Here is a 20,416-nt window from a genome sequence, read left to right on the forward strand (position 1 = left end):
AGTCTAGGCTGGCGGTATCTATATCTCCCACGTGTTCAAGTACGTCGTTTCTTACCTAACTAAGAAACAGGACGTCCAAGCCTTTAATATATATATATGATAATAAATATATCCTATAATAATAATCCCATTAATCTGCCTATTTCTAACCAGTTTTATATGTTTAATAAATGTGTATTTTTTAGAAATACTTTGTTAGATTATTGATTATTAAATTGTATCGGAGCTACTCTATACTCGTATTCGCAGTCTGTCTGTACATCCCCTCATACGTCATTTTGGCGCAGTCTTGTCTACCACTCATTTTTTGAGGGGGGAAGGTTTAGATAATTAGCGTACAGACAAAATTAAATTGTAAAGTAGCTTCGATTGCAAAGTGAAATTAATATTTTCCTGATAACTAAGTTTATTCACGGAAACGGTTTACAGTAACAATTTGTTACAGAATATTTATAATAATTATTTCGTGGCAAACTGCCAAGTAAAGATAAAAAGGAACCCGCCTTTTATTTTCACACTAGTATTTAATTTCACACATTATTTTCTCCTTAAAACAGGAAGAAAGGGATATTCCCAAGTTCTTAAAAAGTTTCGTGGTAGACAAATCAGTGTTAACGAACACTACACTCCAGCACCATGACCGATAAGAAAAATGATGATAAACAAAAACCGCCGCCTCCGCCGGCTCCGGCCGTCTCGGGCACCTCGCAGCAGCAGCAGCAGCAGCAGCAGCAGGCTGACCCGCTTTCCCCTGAAAAAATCAAAGATCTCATATCGGAAGCGTTAAATGATAAGTTAAACGAATATTCGGCACATTATAGAGATTTAATAAAACAAGAATCCGAGATTATGCAGCTCGAATTAGAAACAAAATGGGCAGGGTTTAAGGACACAGAATCACATCGCAGATTATTAGCCGATACCGACATTTTAGACCTAAAACGCAGAGTATCAAAACTCCCAGCGGACGGAAATCTTGGCCCATTGTTTGCTGAAAAAACGCTAAACGAAAGTCTTAACATGACTCATTTTAACACCATAGGTGACGATTCAATTAATGCCACTTTTTATGACCGTATATCGGTCCAGCAAAAGATAAACGTGGTTGAATGGGTTGCCAAGGATAGGATGACAGCCCCAGGTTGTATGGCCTATTCAATTGTAGGCTTTATAGGTCCGGCGGATAATGACAATTGGATGAATGTAAGAGAAACTTCTCTAACTGAATATGAAAAAACCTTGCTAGAAAGGATTCCCTTTATCCCTGATAGGATTAAGTCGTTAGAACCCCTCCGTAAAACTACAAGGTCTGCACCCAATGTAGCAAATAGACCCTCTACAAGGAATACGCCAAACACAGGCGCAGCCGCAACGGCAACAACTAGCGCCGCCGACGATGACTTTATTAAAGAATGCTTTATTAAGGGACAAAAATGGGATTCCGATTTTGCGAGGGATGCCCCTAGGTGGGACGGTAGGGCTGACTTTGATAACTTCTTTTCTAATATGTGGAGGGTTGCAAAGACATATAGAATCTGTGACCCAATCCTTTTTAAGGATATTTTATACCAGCGAATTTATGACTCTAGAGGGGAACGATTAGGAGACTTAATTACGCCTGAAAGAAATCAGGCCTTATCTGCTTTAAGTTATTACCTGATGATTAGGAGGCTAGTCACTCCTTTCTCGGATCCAGAAGTAGCCTCTCAGTACTTCTACAACCTAAAACAGGAGACTAATCAACCCCTTGACACCTATTTTGAAAACAAACTTAGGGTGTTCAAACTCATGAATCCTGGTCTCATACCTAAAAAGAAGTGGAAAGAATTCTATCTTAACGTTAGCAAAAATCTGCTGTATACCAACCTTGCCATAGACATGGCCAATTATGTTGAGAGCATGCAATTTTTGGACGATTACAACGCTTACTTAAATAAACTTATTAATCTCGGACAGAGATACGTTAACTGGGATGGGTCTGGCCATATTAGCAAGGAAAACCTTTCTGCTTGCTATTCTCAAGCTATGGAAATGTTCCTACCTAAAAATTCTGCGGAAACGAAAAAACAACCCATAATCAGTATTATCGAAGATAATATCCCCACTAACACGGCAATGTATAAAGAAAACTTAACCGAAGAACCTGACGAGGTTCCTTCTTGGGTAGACCATGAGGATGATCCTATTGCTTGGGATCAAATCGAGGGCGTTATAGGAGCCTTTAATGGGAGGAGTAAAGTTATTAAATGCTGGCATTGTAATATCCCTGGCCATGTAGTGCAAAATTGCAATAAAAAGAAAGCTGGGGAGCCCCCAAATCCTGAGTCCCGCTTTGGTAAAACACGGAGTAAATTCACGCCCAGAAAAGCTCCAAGTAATAGTAATAAAATACCTGAGCAGTATGCGCGTAAAACTATCAACCAAATGGATCAGGAAGCCAGCGAAGAATCTGAAATAGATAAATATGTTCAAGCGATTGTTAAAAATCACGTCCTCTAAATATAAAAGTGGATCTATGCGATATTAATTGTCCCTATCCCAGAAAATAATATTTGCTGAATGAGTTTCATATTTTGATATGAAAGATAAACAAAATATCCCATGCCAAGCTAAGCTTGCAAATTCCTTAATATCAAATATCCCTTGCCAAGCAATGCTTTGGCGCGAAAAAATAAAACAAATTATTGTTATTAAGTCTGACTAAGCAACACAAAATAAACTCCTCCCCCTCCTTTCCCTATCCAAATGTAGCTGATACAGGAAATTGGGGGAAGTAGGGAAGTAACCTGAGGAGCATTTCACATGCACTTAATATTTCCATTTTTTAAAAATCTAATAGTCTTTATCAAGAAGCTAATAAGTGAATACCTATTTTCTATTTAGTAGTATTTATTTTTAATATTGCACGACTTATCTAATATGTAAATATCGTATATGTTGAATGTATATATAGTAGAATCTAAAACATTCTAGTTTAATTTTTAACCGCTAGGGGAACTTAAGCGAATTATCTGTATATAAACAATGATTTTTGAGTTGAACCCTCAGTATCGACTTTATCTGAGAGTTGCTCACTCTTAGCCTCTGATTTTTGTAGCTGAAATATCTCAGCAATTATGTATATTAACTTATCCATATGGATACATATTATTGCATTTTGTACAGTGACAATAATAGAACTATATTTAATTTATTATGTATCCGAAAGATGTCGCCTAGAATGCTACCGCGGTCCGTATAAGTAAATGATAAGGTTAAGAAGGGGGGGGGTCTATGGAAAATCTGTATAAATACAAGCAAATTTTCAAACCTAATTCAGTTGTCCTTCAGTTCTTTGTTGTTATCATTTACTCATTTTTGAGCTGCAATCAAGCAGCATTTAAAAATTAAAATCTTTAATCACTTAAGATGTGATTAATAAAATCTTAAAACATTTTGATTAAATTATTTCCCGCTAGGATTACTAGCAGAATGAAATAAAAGTTAGTTCTATTAGCTTCCGCTAGGATTACCAGTGGAATAAAAATTCTATATAAAGTGAATGCACATTATTAATCGAGGCCAGTTACTACCAAAGCAGTTACTACAAACCACATCCTATTTTTTTAAGCTGATTTCAGCATTAATTATACTCTAGTAAATATATAAGCTTGTTCTACCCCATAGGTGGAAAAAATTAAGTATAAATACTAACAATATCAGAATAATAAACCAGTCATCATTGACCCTCTTTATTATATTAACCATATCTAATAATTTTTTGAGCTATAATTTAGCGCTAACCTTAAATTATTTGTCTCGTGAATCAGATACTGACTAATGACACTATATTTTGTATAAATACAGATGTAAATCAAAAAATAAGTCAGTCTGTTTTTAATGTCTTGTTAGTTGCAAGCTGAACACTTATTTTTAAGCTACTTTGTAGCCCTTCAATCCTTTAAAACTTTTTAGTTCAGTTATATTCCGATAGGTTTCTATCATATATCCAAGTATATAAATAAGGACCCGTATAAAAATTAAGTAGTTTCTTTAGAATTATTAACATTCTCATGCTTATTGAGACATTTCTGGAGCTGAAAAGCGCTTGATAAAAACTTAATGAAACCCAGAAAGCTATACAAAATTATTTTAACAATTAACCATATTGTTAAAACATTTTATTATTTAAAAAATTTCGACAGACAACTATACCTGGAACACAGGAAGTCTCTGTGTGAGGATTACCATCGCCTAACCGCTGAGGTGGGGATCTTGGAAAATATGCATCTTAGACTTCGACTAAAAATATAATTTATTTTATAATGCCTATCTGTGCAAAACTAAAAGTTCTTAATCCCGTGGGGGGGGAATTCCTGCAAACCGCTTTAGTGGATACAGGAAATAACTTTAGGTCCCTTATTTCTAGAGAAATTTTAGATGATAATAAAATCACATTCACCCCCGCCAATCTTAGCGCTCTGTCTGTAGATTTAAAACCAGTAAATATCATAGGACATGTAAGTTTAAAATTCAGCTTTGATGGGTCAGATAAAATATTCGAAGAAACGTTTTACATCCCTGAAACGACGTCTAAAATTATAAATCTAGGATATGAATTCCTCAAAGTTAATCGAATTAATTTATTATTAGATAAGTTCTCCTTTGAGCTCCCCAATGGCGAGCAAATCCCCATAGAAAATTCAACAATTAATATAGTTGAAGAAAGTAAAAACATACCCCTAATTCCTACAAGTAATGTTCATACGGAACAAAACTCCCTTATCCCGGGAATAAATTGGAGTAACAAGGGGGGTACTGGGACATTAAAACAAAATAAAACATGCGTAAAATTAGCAAAGAAAACAACATTCTTGCCGGGGGGGAATACAACAATTATAACAATTCCTATTCATCAGAAAAATAGGAAGCTGTATATATCCCCAAATAATTCTAAAATGACAAGCCATAACGGCTTAATGCTTATGGAGGGTATTTATAATGTAAATGAGAAAGGAGAATGTTGGGTAAATTTTGTTAATTTAGCAGGAAAAAATATTACCTTATTGGATAACGTTAAAGTTGGATATTGCTTTGAATTCGAATCAGATCCCCCAAATTCCTGCAATAAAAGTATTAATCAAATAAATGAATTATCAGGAACTACACTTCTTAAAAGAATTAAATTCATTAAAGAAAAATTAGATTTAGAAAATAGTGATCTTATCAAAAACAACCCAGGGATGAAGGAAAAGGTAATAAAATTATGCCTTGATCATTTTGATATATTTTCGGCTGATGATGCTGATATCGGTAACTGTGACCTCTTACAGTATAAAATAGACTTGATCCCCGGGGCTAAACCTATTAAGGCTAGAAACATTCAGTTAAACCCATTATACGAAGCCAAATTAAAAGAACAAATTGAAAATTGGCTAAGGGGGGGCGTCATTGAGGAGGGCTACAGCGAGTGGTCCTCCCCAATCTTTGCGGTAAAGAAAAAACCGACGGCTGGGGGGGAAGGCAAGCTTAGGTTCGTTATCGACTTTCGTGCGCTTAATAGTGTAACACGAAAAATTAATTGGCCCCTTCCCCTGATTTCTAGTAATTTAGAAAAATTAGGCACTGGTAATGTATTTACCACCCTCGATTTGACTAGCGCATTCCATGCGCTAGCCATTTCGAAGGAAAGTAAACACTTGACCGCGTTCACAGCCCTTAACAGGCAGTATCTTTTCAAGAAACTGCCGTTTGGACTGTGTAACGCGCCAAGTGTTTTCTGCCACTTGATGGATAAGGTCCTAACCCTTATCCCTGGCTTATATGAATTTATAATATCTTACCTTGATGATCTTATTATATTCTCAAAGAATGTTGATGAACATCTGAAACATCTCAGAAAACTCTTCGGAGTCCTAAAAACAGCAAAACTTAAGTTAAATCTAGCCAAATGTAAATTTTTCACATCCGAATGTACATATTTAGGTCATATAGTCAGTTCCCAAGGACTTAAAATGAACCCCGAATATTTAGAACAAATTAAAAATTGGAGCAGGCCCAGGACAGGCAAGGAACTCCAGCGTTTCCTGGGCTTCTCCAATTATTATAGGGCCTATTTCCCATCATATGCAAAAAATTCTTGCACCCTAGATGAACACAGAAATGATAAAATTATCGAATGGACTAATTCCCTATCAAAAGATTGGGAAAATTTCATAAATATGTTCTCAAATTCTATAAGTAAAGGCTACCCCCAGTGGGATAATCCTAACCCCTTTATAGTAGACGTAGATTTTTCTACGAGTTATTTCGCTGGAATTCTCAGCCAAAATCAAGGGGGGGTAGAAAGAATTATTGGAATATGTTCCAAAAAATGTAACGGGGCAGAGAAAAATTATCCAAGTTATAAAGGCGAATTAGCATGTCTAGTATTTGTTCTTAAAACCTTTCTTCATTATTTAAGATTCAGAAACTTTATTGTGCGTACAGATTCGATTTCCTTAGTTCATTACAAAAAATGGCAAAAAGGAACAATAAATGGTGTAACTGTAAGATGGATTTACTTCATCCAAAGTTTTGACTTTACAGTAATTCATCGAAAGGGTAGGGACCATTGTAATGCCGACAATTTATCTAGAGGGCAATTTTTATGCAAAGAACATAAGGAAACCGATTGTGAAAAATGTACTAGCTCATTTACCTTGGATCCTTATGAACAGGATTGCCCATACCAAGACCAGATCTTTGAGTTACATTCGGCTTCGGAAGTCGGTGTGAACAATGTTTGGCAATCTGAAACACAAAAAGATCAAGTATTATCTGAAATTCGTAGGTGGATATTCGAAAAAAAGAAGTTGTCGAGCTTTGAAAAAGCTGAACTAACCGGCCGGAAAGAGGTCCTTTTTAAGTTAATAGAACATTTATACGTTATGGAAGGACTTCTAATATTTAGACAACCTCTTAGCAATGGAACATTCATTGAAAGACCCGTCGTACCCATTGGATTATACAATAAAGTTTTCGAATTGGCACATAATAATAGTATAGGTCACAAGGGGGTTAACGAAACAACACGCAAGATAAATGAAAGATTCTTCCTTATAGGAATTAATAAATTTGTCGAATCACGCATTAAAAATTGTATTACCTGCCTAAGAAAAATAGGACAGGTACCTAAACACAAGCAACCTATCACCCATTCAGCCATTAGTCACGAGATTTTTGGCCAGGTGTCAGTAGACCTTATCGGTCCTTTAACCACTAACTATTTTCAAGGACAACATGTCCGCTACATATTTATACTGGTTGACCTATTCTCTAGGTATATTATCGCTCACCCCATCAAGGACGCCACCGTGGAAAGCACGGTGAAGGTCATCCTTGAACAGGTGGTACCCATCTACGGCTTATTTCGGTCATTGAGAAGTGACAGGGGAACAAATTTTACTGGGGAAGTTTTCAAAAAGGTTATGGATGAACTAGGTATCGAAACTAAACTTATTCCCCCAAGAAACCCTAATAGTAACCCATGTGAAAGGCATAATCAAAGCATTTATGCAGGTCTTAGATCTGATGACCGATTTGAAAGTAAAGACTGGGCAAGAAAATTAGCCTTGACCACTTTTGTAATAAACTCTAGTACGTCTAGAAGAACGGGGTATACGCCTTATTACCTCATGTTCGGCAGGCAACCAACTCTCAATCTCGATTTCTTTTCTCCAATCTTGCAGAAAAGACAGGACATTGACTGCAGGTCTTACTTGAACTACCTAAAAAATTTGGAAGAAATTATTGCACAGGTTTCCAAAAAATCTAAGATTTATTTAGAGTTTCAAAATAAATCTAGGAAGGCTTCATCTCCCCTTTTCGTTAACGACGTGGTCTTTGCATTTTTTAACCTAGTCAAAATAGGGGTCAGTAAAAAATTGCAATCTTTCTATGGAGGTCCTTTTATTGTAACAAAAAAATTCTCAGAGGCCCTTTTTGAGCTCAGTCCCTTTGGATCAAATCCAATAAAAACTAACCAAGTTGTTAGTAGAGATAAAATACGGAAAATAGATTCTAAAGTAGAATTATTCGGGGAAACACTTTCCTTTAACGTCTTTCCTATTGAGGAAATCGTCCCGTCTGAGGAAATAACCTTAGGAATAGATAATACCGGTCAAACCGAAATAAACGATAATAAAGGTTTGGAAAATGACGATTTTACCTACCTAGATAACGATGGTGACGATTTTATAGATAAAAACCCTGAAACTAGTCAGGATTTACCCCAGGGGGAGGTGGATTGTGATGGGGGAGGGGATGTAATGGAAAAAAACTCACCATTTGAGTCACAGCCCAAAGACCAAGAACCCCCTGGCGCAGATCGGTCATCCGGTCCTCAAATTCACGTCGAAAATAGTTTCTTGGAAGAAACCGTCCCGTCCGAGGCTTCTTTCTTCGCGCAAAGACCCAAACAATCCAGCCCTGAAAAGGTTATTAACGTTAACAAACAAAGCATAGTACCTAAGTATATATTAGAAGAAGAAAGAAAAACTAGGTCACAAGGGGGGGATAACCGCATACATGTCCAAATCGGACTGCATAACCCAATTAAAAGGAAAAAATAAAATGTATATAAATGTAATATATAAAACCAAGGTGGCAAATGTATATAGCTTAATCTACGTATGTATAATAACGAAAATAAACAATATATGTTAAAACTAACTAATTAACATATTTCAGAGAAAAACGAGAAGCATAAAAATAAAATGCAGCATCATTTGGCAAAGGCACCAGGAGCTCGAGGTAAATTTATTTTGGGATTCTTGGGGCTTTTTATTATTTTGGCAAAATCAAATGCGTCCGAAATAATACAAATAGATGCGACTCAATGTGTAGCAAACGAAAATCCGCGTTTGAAAATCTCTGAATGCGCTGCGTTTCTTAATATTACTAAAATAGAACAAAAACAATTTCACCTGCTGCAAAAGGTTGAAAGAAAAATTATACCTGGAATTCGTTGCCACCTCCGAACCAGTACTCATTACTGGTATTGTGGCAGATATAGCCACATACACCTCGCTGCTCCAGCTCTTGTAGAGATACCGAACCTCGTAACTTATGAAGACTGTTACACCATGTCCAAAACTAAAATATTTAACTTTGAAGGAAAATCAGTCTCAGTGTATGAACACCAGATGTCATACACGCGTTTCCTGGTAAACGGGACACTTACTTACCCCAACAACATCCTTAACGGCATCGACCCCGCCTGCGAGGGGAACGGCGTAAACATTAACGGCATTTTTATCCCTGGGACATTTGAGGAAAAACAAATAGGGGTCCAGGCTGAGCCTGTTGAATTATTACAAACAAAAGCGGGCTGTTACCTGGGCAGTCACTGGGTGGGAAACAATTGTTTAGATCACAATCTGAGATTAGGCTACGATAGGATTATCTCAGATGATAAAACTGATAGCGCACAAAAATTCACTTCTCCTTGGCGAACGGTAGACATCTTTAATATTTCATTGTTTACATTTGAAGGAGAACAGGGTACCCAAAAATATCTAGTGATCGATCCCCAAATTACTCTAGCACTAGAACTTAAAGATAAAAAACATTTTGAAAGTCTAATTCCCGAATTATTTTATTACAAAACTAATATTGATAACTTAATGGTATGGTTCACAAATGCTATAAAACCATATTTCCCACTCTTAAACGCTAAGGAAAAAGATGATATGTTACCACTAGAGATTTTCTATTCCTACCAACAATATAACAAATTAATTGTCCCCGAAACTCGCTGTTTACAGAACCATTTTCTGTCTAAAAGCAGTATTCAGACTCATCGTAAAAAACTAGTTAGGGCGCTCGGTGAGCTAGATTTAGTAATACAGTGCGACAGTCTTAAAATCAATGTTTCTTTGGGAGAAAATCTACCCTGTTTTGTGGATCATTTTTCGGTTTCATTTAATAATAAGACTATGGGAATATCCCCATTTTCACGCAGATTGGTCAATACCACCCATCTAACCCCGACTAAATGTGCCGAAAATCCAATTTTCTTACATTTGTACCAAGGAAAATTCCTCGGTAATCAAGGGCAGGGTATGCAAATACTAAATGTAAATCAATATCTTATGGATAAACCGATTAGCTTATTTCTATATCATTCTTGGCAAAGCCTAGAAAAAACTAATTTCTCAGAAAGTGCCGAGGAATTATACCTCAGCCAACTTGCCGCAGACTCCAATAATTTTGAAGTAAAAATAACTGATTCCTGGTTTATTCAAACGTATCATAAGGTGGTTGATTTTCTATCCAGTACTTGGTATCATATAGTGCTTGTAGTAGCAGCCATCCTTACAGGAATAGGGTCGTTATTATGCGTCGCTTTTATTATCTACATATTAGCCTGCACCAAAATTCACGCGTACAAGGAAGGAGGTACGAGTGAAACGCACGAATTGCGGGATTTTGCAAATAATGGGGAAAACTAATCCCCTCAAAAACGGACGACCTGTATCAAACATATATACCTATAAAATTGTCGTCTCTAAAGGTCGTCTTTGTAAAAATATTTCCTTATTCGGTATAAGGAATTAATGACCCTTAATTTTAAGTTTATTATTTTTGTTTTAGGATATCCCAGGCGGAATTTTTCAAGGGGTTTTCACCACTCCCATGGGGCCGGTCACTCTTCATACCGTCGAGAATATGAAGAGGCACCCTTTTACAATGAAGAGGACTATTACTATGACAGCAATCATGGCTATCCCCAGGGCGGCCCTGAGGAAGCCTACTATGAACCTGATGAAAACAGGTATCAGCCGCGTGTAAAACCGCCGCGCAACCCTGAAAACCTCAGTGAATTGCAATGTGTCTCAAAGTCAATCCACGTTTACCGCCAAGCGAGAAAAGATGTTCCAAAGGAACTCCTAGACTTGCAAGAAAAATTGCGGCAGGCTAAAAAATTAGAAGCCAACGAATATTCTGATAAAGCCAGGTCTATGACCAGGCCTCTAATGGAACAAAATAGGGGAGGGGAACCGCAAAAAAATCGGGTGGAATCGCCGCCAAAACGTAGTGCCTCACCTGAATTGGAGGTAGTCGCCGTAAAATCTGCCCCAAAAGCGGTAGAAAAACGTCCGCCAACACCAACAGGCAGCGGCGGCCCAGTAGCCAAAAGGGCTAAGGTGGAAATTCAACCGCCTCCATTACCCCCTAAAAAGAAAGAGACATTAGCAGAAAACAAAAGTGAGCCTAAGGCTTTTTGGGTGACCGCTGAGGAATGGAAAAAAGTCCTATCCTCCACTGTAAAAGAAGCAATGGAGGAAGCTCTTCTCCCCTTCCAGAGAAGTCTGGAAACTAAAATTGCTAGCAATGCTTCATTTGTTGAGAAAGCATATATACAACATGGCAAGCGCCTTATTGAAATTTCCGCAGAATTACTGCGGAACCGCAGAACTTTACGCGACAAAATTCGCACCGTCTCTGAGGACTCGACCGTTGAGTTAAAATCAAGAATGACCACGGTTATTGAGGCCACTAGTCGACTGTTGGACCAAAACTCTGACAGGGTAATTAAATATATTAATACTCGTTGTAATGTAATGAATGTACCTGGGCAGAATGTGGCACCCATAGAGGCATCCCTTCCCGCTGGGGACGTACCCCGGCCAGATGATGATGGAGTTGAGCTGATCTCCCATTATGGCGGTTCTGAATGCTCTGATGAGTACAGGCCTACCGATAGAGAAGGCAATCCAGAGGTCCTGGATCCTGCAGAGGAAAACAGTGACACAGAGCTCGATAATCAAATCAATGAGCTCTTTCCATCTGGAATTGATCTGCCTGTTAATCCGCAGGCTGGCGCTGCCTCTGAAGATCCAGTAGCCACGGCTCCCTGTGAGGGCATGTTAGCCCTCCAGAATGCTGTCGCTCCAGAGCCTCCAGCAGCTCCAGAAAATCCTACTCCCGCTGAACCCAATCCTGTGGATATCGTAGAGAGGGCCATGGCCGCAATCGAAGAACCTGCGAGTACCACATCAACCCGCAGAAGCCGGCGTGCAGGTCAACTGTGAGGGAATATTTCATATTCCCTCAGAGGGGGCAAGTGTGGTAATATACACCCAAGTTTATGTATCCTTATCCCTGTTCACATTCCTATACTTCTCTGGCTGAGTCAGACCTCCACTGGTAACCGCCACCATACTCCATCCTGCTGTGTTGAGGGCTAGTTGATTGTTGCAGGCCAAAGAGTGAATACGCTTCCTCCCGTCTGCACTCGGTTAGATACAAGCCTATAAGTCTAGGCTGGCGGTATCTATATCTCCCACGTGTTCAAGTACGTCGTTTCTTACCTAACTAAGAAACAGGACGTCCAAGCCTTTAATATATATATATGATAATAAATATATCCTATAATAATAATCCCATTAATCTGCCTATTTCTAACCAGTTTTATATGTTTAATAAATGTGTATTTTTTAGAAATACTTTGTTAGATTATTGATTATTAAATTGTATCGGAGCTACTCTATACTCGTATTCGCAGTCTGTCTGTACATCCCCTCATACGTCAATAGGAATTATACCTAACAACAACATTAACACAATCAAAACAAACTTAGCAAACAATGGTAGTATATCTTTGAACAAATGTTCTAAACCAAACCAAGGACCTGTAACCTGTTCGAAAAATGACAACTTATGATCAACAAAATCCAACTTAGAAGCTTGTCCATTAAAATCCTCAAAATCCTCTAACCCCTGATATTTAATAGTCTTATTAAAATCAGCAATAAACACCTTTTCATCGTTCAGAAAAATCTTTTGTCCCACATGTTCAGATTTTTCATTGGCAATGTGCAGAAGTTCGAGTCCCTGCCCCTGATTCCCAAGGAATAAATTGGCTGTCAACTTCAAAAATACCGGACTTTGCGAGCAATTTAACAATTTTATGTCCTCTACTGCAACAATCATTCTACTATATTCTTGTATTCCAACTGTCTCACCTTTATAATCCACCAGCAAATGTCCTACTGCACATCCATAATCCACACCTAACTTTACTGGAATTTCAACCGCTGTACACTTTTCATACTTAGCAATTTCTCCCAGGTATATAATTCTGAACCCATGATGCATCTGTACATTTGATCTAACTTCTGTTTGAGCACATCTAGAAATACTAAAAAGTTCCATCATCCTCTCATTCCTTTCTCTACTAGCCAAAAACATAGCATTCAAATCAAATCTAGCTTCCTGTTTTAACAAATCCCCAAAATAACTTCTAACAGCCGCCTTCGGTTCCTCTAAAAACTTGATACCCTCCAATTCTGTTACAAAAATGTTGAAATCCAGATGCTGCAAAGTAAGTTTCTCTGTTCCCATAATTTTAACTAAAATATTCCTTTCCAAGTTAGAAACAAAAAGTTGTTCATTCCACGTAGTTAAATTAAATGTATCTTGAAAAACTACCTTAAAATTACTGGCCGGTTTTCGTACTACATACGGAAAATATGGAGAAGTTGATGTTGCCCACAAATGATTTTCTTCAAAATTCGCCACAATCGTCTTTTTATCATAATCCATAACAATATTTCCCTTGATCAAAACGGGTGTATTTTTTACTAAAATATGCAAAGTCCCAATAGCAAAACCTAAATTGAACCACATATTGTGCGCGTATATTCCCAGTGTCTTGCATTGAATATTTTCACCACCAACATCCCAGAAAGGTGACAATGTTCCATTAACCGTGAAACTGTGAACAGTTGGCAAGTCTATGTTTACTTTAAAACTAATACCATCATGCTGATACTTGCCAGAATGAAAAATCCTTCTACATTCGTCCATACTCAACTCTACCTGTTTTTCATGTGGCACGTCTAGTACGTGCACATGACTCGCGGTGCCGCAAAACCAGTGCTCCAATTTTAGTCTAGGCACTCCAATAACTCTGAAAAATTCATATGTTTAATTTTCGAGCGGGTTAAAGGATCAAATGAGTCAAGCGGAAGCTTAGGGTTTCGTAGAAACATCTTGAAATACGGGGAACATCCTAACCTCCGATTGAAAGAAGTGTTCATACAAAATTGTGTAGCTTTAAGTTTATGAGCCCAATCTCCATCTTGAAAACGTAAATCAGTCTTAAGAAACGAATACACCGATTGGTTGTATCTTTCACTGTAATTCGAATTTGCTGATCTTGGAGGGATAAAAATTTGTTCAATTCCCAACCTTAAACAAACTTCCCTAAAAACTTTTGATTTGAAACTTTGTGCATTGTCAGTCCTGATTCTCTCGCATAATCCCCAAACAGAAAATAAATTAAACTTCAAACATTCAATAATTGTTTCAGCTTTAACATCCTCAATAGCAAACAACCACACATATCTAGTACAACTGTCAACTACTATTAAAATATGCTTACAAATGACTCCATTATATTCACACTCATTCAAAGGACCTAAAGCATCTATGGCCAACTCTGCCATAGCTTCCCCAGCCAAAGGAGAAAATTCTATATTATGATTATGTTTTGGTTTTTTACGTCTATTCAAACAAATGACACAATTTGCAACTGCCGCCGCTACATATTTAGACACATAGGGAAAAATGAAGTGACGATTAATCCTGCTCAAAGTTTCCAAATAACCCCTATGCCCCGCTGTAACATCTGCATGAGCTAACAAGAAAACTTTATTGTACATTCCAATAGGTACCACTACCCGTTCAATAAATTGAAATTCTTTCTGGAGCCGCATAGGTGAAGTCAAGATAATTAAACCATCTTTATAACTCAAATGTTCAAAAAATCTTAATATTTGTTTACCACGATAAGGCATTTGAGACAATTCTCTGGACGTAGGTTTGACATTATTTACAATAAATTTCCTCACCTCAACTAAAACAGGATCCTTCTCCAGGCTACGACTGAATTCTCTCGCCTTCAATCTGGATGCTATTTGACTGGCCGTCTCTGCTCCAATTCCTGCAATAAGACATAATTTAGGATCTTCCAATTGATATACAGTATCCAATATTAACTCTCCTTGTTCGTCTGTCGATAATTTAGATATCCTATCTTTACTATCCTTTAATGCAGTACGTGACAATATATCAACATTAGTATGCATCTTGCCCTGCCTATGTACAACCTCATAACTGAAGGTGGATAAAAAGTTTATCCACCTTATGGTGAGACCAACAAAATATCCGTTCTGCCTCCAAGTAGATAGATGTTTCAGTGCAGCTGAATCAGTTCTCACGATAAACTTCTTGTGTCTCAAATAACATTCAAATCTTTCAACAGCATTTACTAATGCACATAATTCTCCTTTATGCGCTGCATAATTGGCTTCATGAGTTGAACAAACACGTGACCAACACGATATCATCTTCTCTTGTCCATTTTGTTTTTGACTTAACACCGCAGACATAGCTGTAGATGACCAATCTGTATCCAACACAAATGGTTCAGCCTCCATCCTCCAATCCGGGAACGATTTACTTATTTCTTCACAGAACAATTCTCTAGTCTTTGTAAAGGCTTCCATACTTTTTTCATCCCATTCTATTTTACTACTGTTTCTGAATTTGTTCAATGGTGCCGTAATATCAGAAAAATTCTTGAAATATGAACCATAATAATTTATGAAACCAGTAAATCTTTGAATATCTTTACCTGTTTCAGGTACTGGCCAATTCTTAATCTTTTCAATATATGCTTGGTCCATAAATATGCCTTCTGCATTTATAATATGGCCCAGAAATTTCACTTCCTCTGCAAACAATGTACATTTTCCAAGATTAATCTTGAGTCCTGCTTCACAGAATGTTCGTAGTAGAGTATTCAAATGCTCCAGATGTTCCTCCACATTCATACTATATACAAGAACATCGTCCAAATAAACTAGGCAAAATGCCCTTAATTCAGGACTCAAATCCATTACTCTATCCATCAACTTTACAAATGCACTTGGAGCATTGGTCAATCCGAACGGAAGCCTCTTGAAGCAATATTGCCGTCCATTAGAACAAAATGCTGTATATTTCCTGACAGATTCTTTCAAGTGCATTGAATTATACGCTGAAGTAAGGTCAATAGACGTAAAAATCTTCTTTCCTCCAAGTTTGTCAAATAGCTCACCAATATTAGGCAAAGGGTAACAGATCTTCTCAGTTATCTCATTTAACGAGCGGTAGTCCAGGACAAACCTGACTTTCACCTCGTTAGTATTTCCAACCTTCTTCTTAACAGCAAAAATTCCAGAATTAAACGGTGAATTACATTCTTCTATCACATCTGTTTCCAACCATAAATCAATCTGTTCATTTAGTTTCTCTGCATGATGAGGATTGAGTCTAATCATCCTATTTTTGAAAGGTTGAGCTCCAGGAACCAACTGAATATCATACTCCTCCAAAGTACAAGATCCAATATCCGTAGGGTCAATTGATAACGCCTTGAAATTCTTTAAAAACAAACCAACTATTCTTCCTTTCAAAGAAACATTATCTTTTAAAAACGGAACTTTATCCAACTTCAATTTATCTTTAATAAAACGAATCTTCTTTAATGTTGTTGACACATCTTCTTTAACTCTGTTCTCTTGCAACATCGCTATCTTCTCCGCCAAAAACAAATTTCCAACCAAAGTACCAGCAGGAACAGATTTCTTAACAGTTTCAAAATTCGTGATTTTAGTCATAATTTTACCGTTCTCTCCCACCTCAGTAATTCCTTCATTTATCAACAAGTTGTTTCGGCTACAGTAACCTTGTCTAGGAGCTATATAACACAACTGTCCTTCAGGCATATTTCCCTTAGTTGAAACTTCTACCACCACTGTACTTAATGCAGGAATTTCTATTCGATTTTTCAATGAACAAATCCATTTTTGGTCTTGTAACTCAGCTACATTAATCTCAGGTTTCTTAGTTCTTGCTTTCTCCATTTTCTCCAAAACCGTATGAACCAAATTCTTCACTACAATTTTTCGTTTAGCTACTAAATTCACACTGATTCCATGCATCTCAATCCTGTTGCCGTCTTTGGCAAATATCGTCTTCACGTTATTTTTGTTCAGCCAATGACTGCCTAGATTCATAGGTACAGTCATGCCAGAAATAACAAAGCAATCTTCTTGAAAACTGTGACCTCCAATCTGAAATTCAACATTCCGAACAACACCATCAATCTTGATGCTGGAACCCTGCACGCCTGTTGCTTTCGAATCCGTTTCTTCAATCATACAATCAAGCTTTCTAGCCAACACTTGAGATATCAGGCAGCCTCTTGCATTGCCGCTATCAATTAAAGTCAGGATTTCCATGCCACCAATCTTCGTTGGAACGTAGACTTCAGCCGCTCCAGCCGCCATCTCAGAATCTTCATGAAACTTATAAACAGCTATCTAACCAACACCAGCAGTTATGAGGTTGTAACTATCCAATTGTCTATCAAATAACTATCTATCTGTCTACAACAAATAACAAAATAACGGAATAAAACAAATCACTCACCGACAATATTTCATCCACCAACAGAAACGTCCAAAATATCTCTTAATCCACAATCAACAAAACTTCTCTCCGGCCAACAGAAACATCCCAAAATATCTCTTAATCCACAATCAGTAAAACTTCTCTCCGGCCAATCTAAAATATTACAAACTTTTAGATGCCAATTGATGGATAAATCACTGTACATAAGAATTAATATCGATATTAATATATATATATATAACAAATTTTTACAAGACTATTTTTCGAACAGCAATATATATATAATGGTACTCAAATATTAACAACATGAAACAAAATCTTAACAACTCACCATCAAATAAATAATGATGACAGTATCTCTCAATCACCACAAATACTCTTCTCAGCCAATCTAAAATAAAATACAATTATTTTAGATGCCATAAATAAATGTTTTCACTGAACAAATAAACTTGCAACACAATAAAAGAAGTTGTATTAAGAAATATGACATGATCAAATATTATCAATCACCAAGCAAATTAATCTTTCCAAATACCATAAGTTCAATTCTTTTGTAATTCAATAAAATATTACCTAACAAAACTATTATTGTCAGATTAAAACTGAGATGTATAAAAGGTTTAAAAGTCGAAATTCAACTAACTATATATCTCAATACCTGAGAGCACCTTCTTGCGCAGCTCTGCTTCTCTGCGCAGCTCAACTTTCTGCGCATGGCGCGCTCCACGCCTGATAATCATTGCAGCTACCTCTCTACACCACCCCATTTTGCGCATACCAGCTCTGAGAGACAGTGCAAATTTCTTTGCAAATATGTTCACTCCCCCTTTTTCTCAAACAAAAGAGACAGCTCCCCCACATCTGCGCATACCAACTCTGAGAGGTAGTGCAATCTTCTTTGCAAATATGTTCACTCCCCCTTTCTCCTCCAACAAAAGAGACAGCTCCACCATATTTGTGCATACCAGCTCCGAGAGACAACCCCTCCCTTTATTCATAGAGAGAGACTACTCCACGATTATATCTAATGCATTATAACAATTTTGCTTCATGAAATTCTAAACTTCATAAAAAATTTTGCTGAATCAACATTACTAAATCGCAATATAATTGTTTTAAAATCGAATACTTTAAATCACAATAACTGACTCAACTTTTAAAACAATTTTCCACATTTCATCAAAATTTAATACTTTTCAAATATCTAATTTCACATTTTTATCAAATTTAATTCAATTTAAAATTCAATTTAATATTTTTCAATAGCAATTTTACAAAATTGTATTCCTAATTCGTTTTTCATTTTCACTTTTTATTATTCTTATCTCTGTTAGACTCCACAACAGTCTGAAACAAAAATGAATTTTCCTAATTTCAACAAAACATAATCAAAAACTAAATTAATTATTTTGATTTCCATTATAACATAATCTCATAATTTCATATATGCTTATAAACAATATGTTATCTTTTCATAATTCAAAATAAACCATCAAAATAAATTATCACAAAATTAGAGTTGCTTCGTTCACTCTTTATCATTAATTTTGTTTTGTTGTTGTTTATTTACAATGCGCATAAATCAAAACAATGCCGCGTAACAAGTAGAAAATGGAATAAGGTTTTATGATTATAATACATACAAAACATTAATACCATAAAATGTCATCTATAATAGCATTATTCCATGCCTCGACTTCCGCTACAAGATCGTCTTCATAATCACTTGCCCCTAAACCATCGACATGCGCCACTTCCTTCGTATCCTCCCCTTCTTTCACCTCTCCTTCAATTTCACCAACCAATTTCTTTTTATCAATACTATTTTCATTCTTTTTAAAACTCTTTTGCCCCGTCTTATAAGGAACAAAAGGCTTGTTTCCCCACCGCAAAAAGTATTTTCCTTTAGGATTAGGCAACTTTTTATCTCTAATATCAAAACAATCCCTCATCATGTGACCTTTTCTGTTGCAATAATAACAAATAAAACCACCTTGAATTGCGCCAATTAAAGGAATAAGTTCAGCTGGTCCACCAAATTCATCAGCTAAATCAATTTCACATTGATTTATTTCATATGACAAATTATCTTCATCACTAACCTGATCAATAGTTACAGGATTTGACTTGGAACCAACGCCACCAACCATCGTTTTAGCCAAAGCCATCTGGTTTGTTGTACATCCTCTAGCCATTGACCCTGAAATTTGGTTAAATTGTAGCCCTTTAACAATCAATTGTGCTTTAACTATTAACTCTGTCCGAAACTTCGTTATCATTCGCACTTGTCCGTCACGCTCCAAATCCAACGCAAATTGACGCATCTGATTAGCCAAAAGTGGAGATAAGACCACATTACACACTTGAGAATAGAAATCCATAAACATATCATCAGTTGGTTTCGGATACGCACGTTTCCAGAAAGATAGTATCTTATCAAAAAATGCATCAATCTTATCATTCTCATGTTGCTTAACACTCAAATACGCATCTTTACACACATTTTTCATGTCGGGTGGTAAAAATGTCTCTCGCATCTTACACAAGTACCCCTTTAATGTTAATTGTCTATTCTCCATATCAGCAGGTTTTAGTGTATAACCACAAGCGGTTCTTACACCCACACATTTATCAAACAAAATTTCCTTACACACTTGATGATTAGTCATATGATAACGTCTAGTAGTCATCCAAAATCTCTCCAAATAATCATCAAAGAAAATCACATCATCGTCAACCGCAAATTCAGGCGCATTTTTTCTGAACTGATCATCAAGTTTAGCACACGTTTCATTGTACCTATGCACATTCTCCTCCCCCTGCGAAACATACAGAGATCTATCTGCTACATAAACAAGAGATTTACACCAACTAACCTGCGATTCACTCAGTCCAGCTTCAAAAAAATTGAGCGTATTAAAATCCT

At 36.7% G+C, this 20,416-nt stretch overlaps 1 protein-coding gene across 4 annotated transcripts; it reads right to left on the bottom strand.

Annotated features, from left to right (window-relative positions):
• Positions 1-546: 546 nt before the first annotated feature.
• LOC145311875 (uncharacterized) lies at positions 547-11,733 on the bottom strand. 4 transcript variants are annotated; one of them, XR_013876820.1, is made up of 8 exons: positions 8,305-9,590; positions 7,653-7,748; positions 6,680-6,771; positions 5,823-5,894; positions 5,042-5,101; positions 4,195-4,281; positions 2,393-2,449; positions 547-1,722 (listed from the first exon to the last, which is right to left on the bottom strand). XR_013876820.1 is itself a non-coding variant. In XM_080150897.1 (8 exons), exons 3-7 carry the CDS (start codon positions 8,353-8,355, stop codon positions 5,056-5,058), a joined length of 357 nt encoding a protein of 118 aa, XP_080007023.1. In that variant the 5' UTR covers positions 8,356-9,114; positions 11,068-11,196; positions 11,596-11,733; the 3' UTR covers positions 547-4,281; positions 5,042-5,055. The 4 variants fall into 4 exon arrangements, 2 of the variants coding, with proteins under 2 accessions (XP_080007023.1, XP_080007022.1); XM_080150897.1 differs by adding exons at positions 11,068-11,196; positions 11,596-11,733 and having other exon boundaries at positions 547-4,281; positions 8,305-9,114; XR_013876819.1 differs by having other exon boundaries at positions 547-2,449.
• Between the last annotated feature and the right edge of the window lie 8,683 nt (positions 11,734-20,416).

Source organism: Acartia tonsa, chromosome 2 (genome assembly GCF_053477335.1).
Source record: "Acartia tonsa isolate MP-2025a chromosome 2, ASM5347733v1, whole genome shotgun sequence".
NCBI lineage: Eukaryota > Metazoa > Arthropoda > Copepoda > Calanoida > Acartiidae > Acartia > Acartia tonsa.

What these genes read in the sequence shown, in the direction of transcription:
- LOC145311875 (XM_080150897.1), bottom strand. Translation starts at nt 8,355, where the DNA reads ATGACCGATCTGCGCCAGGGGGTTCTTGGTCTTTGGGCTGTGACTCAA. An exon ending in TTTGGGCTGTGACTCAAATG is followed by an intron (nt 7,749 to 8,304) that starts GTGAGTTTTTTT and finishes CAAATTTTTTAG; the next exon opens with GTAGTTCAAGTAAGACCTGC. An exon ending in AATATAATAAGATCATCAAG is followed by an intron (nt 5,102 to 5,822) that starts GTAAGATATTAT and finishes CTTTTATTGCAG; the next exon opens with GAATTTGGGGGATCTGATTC.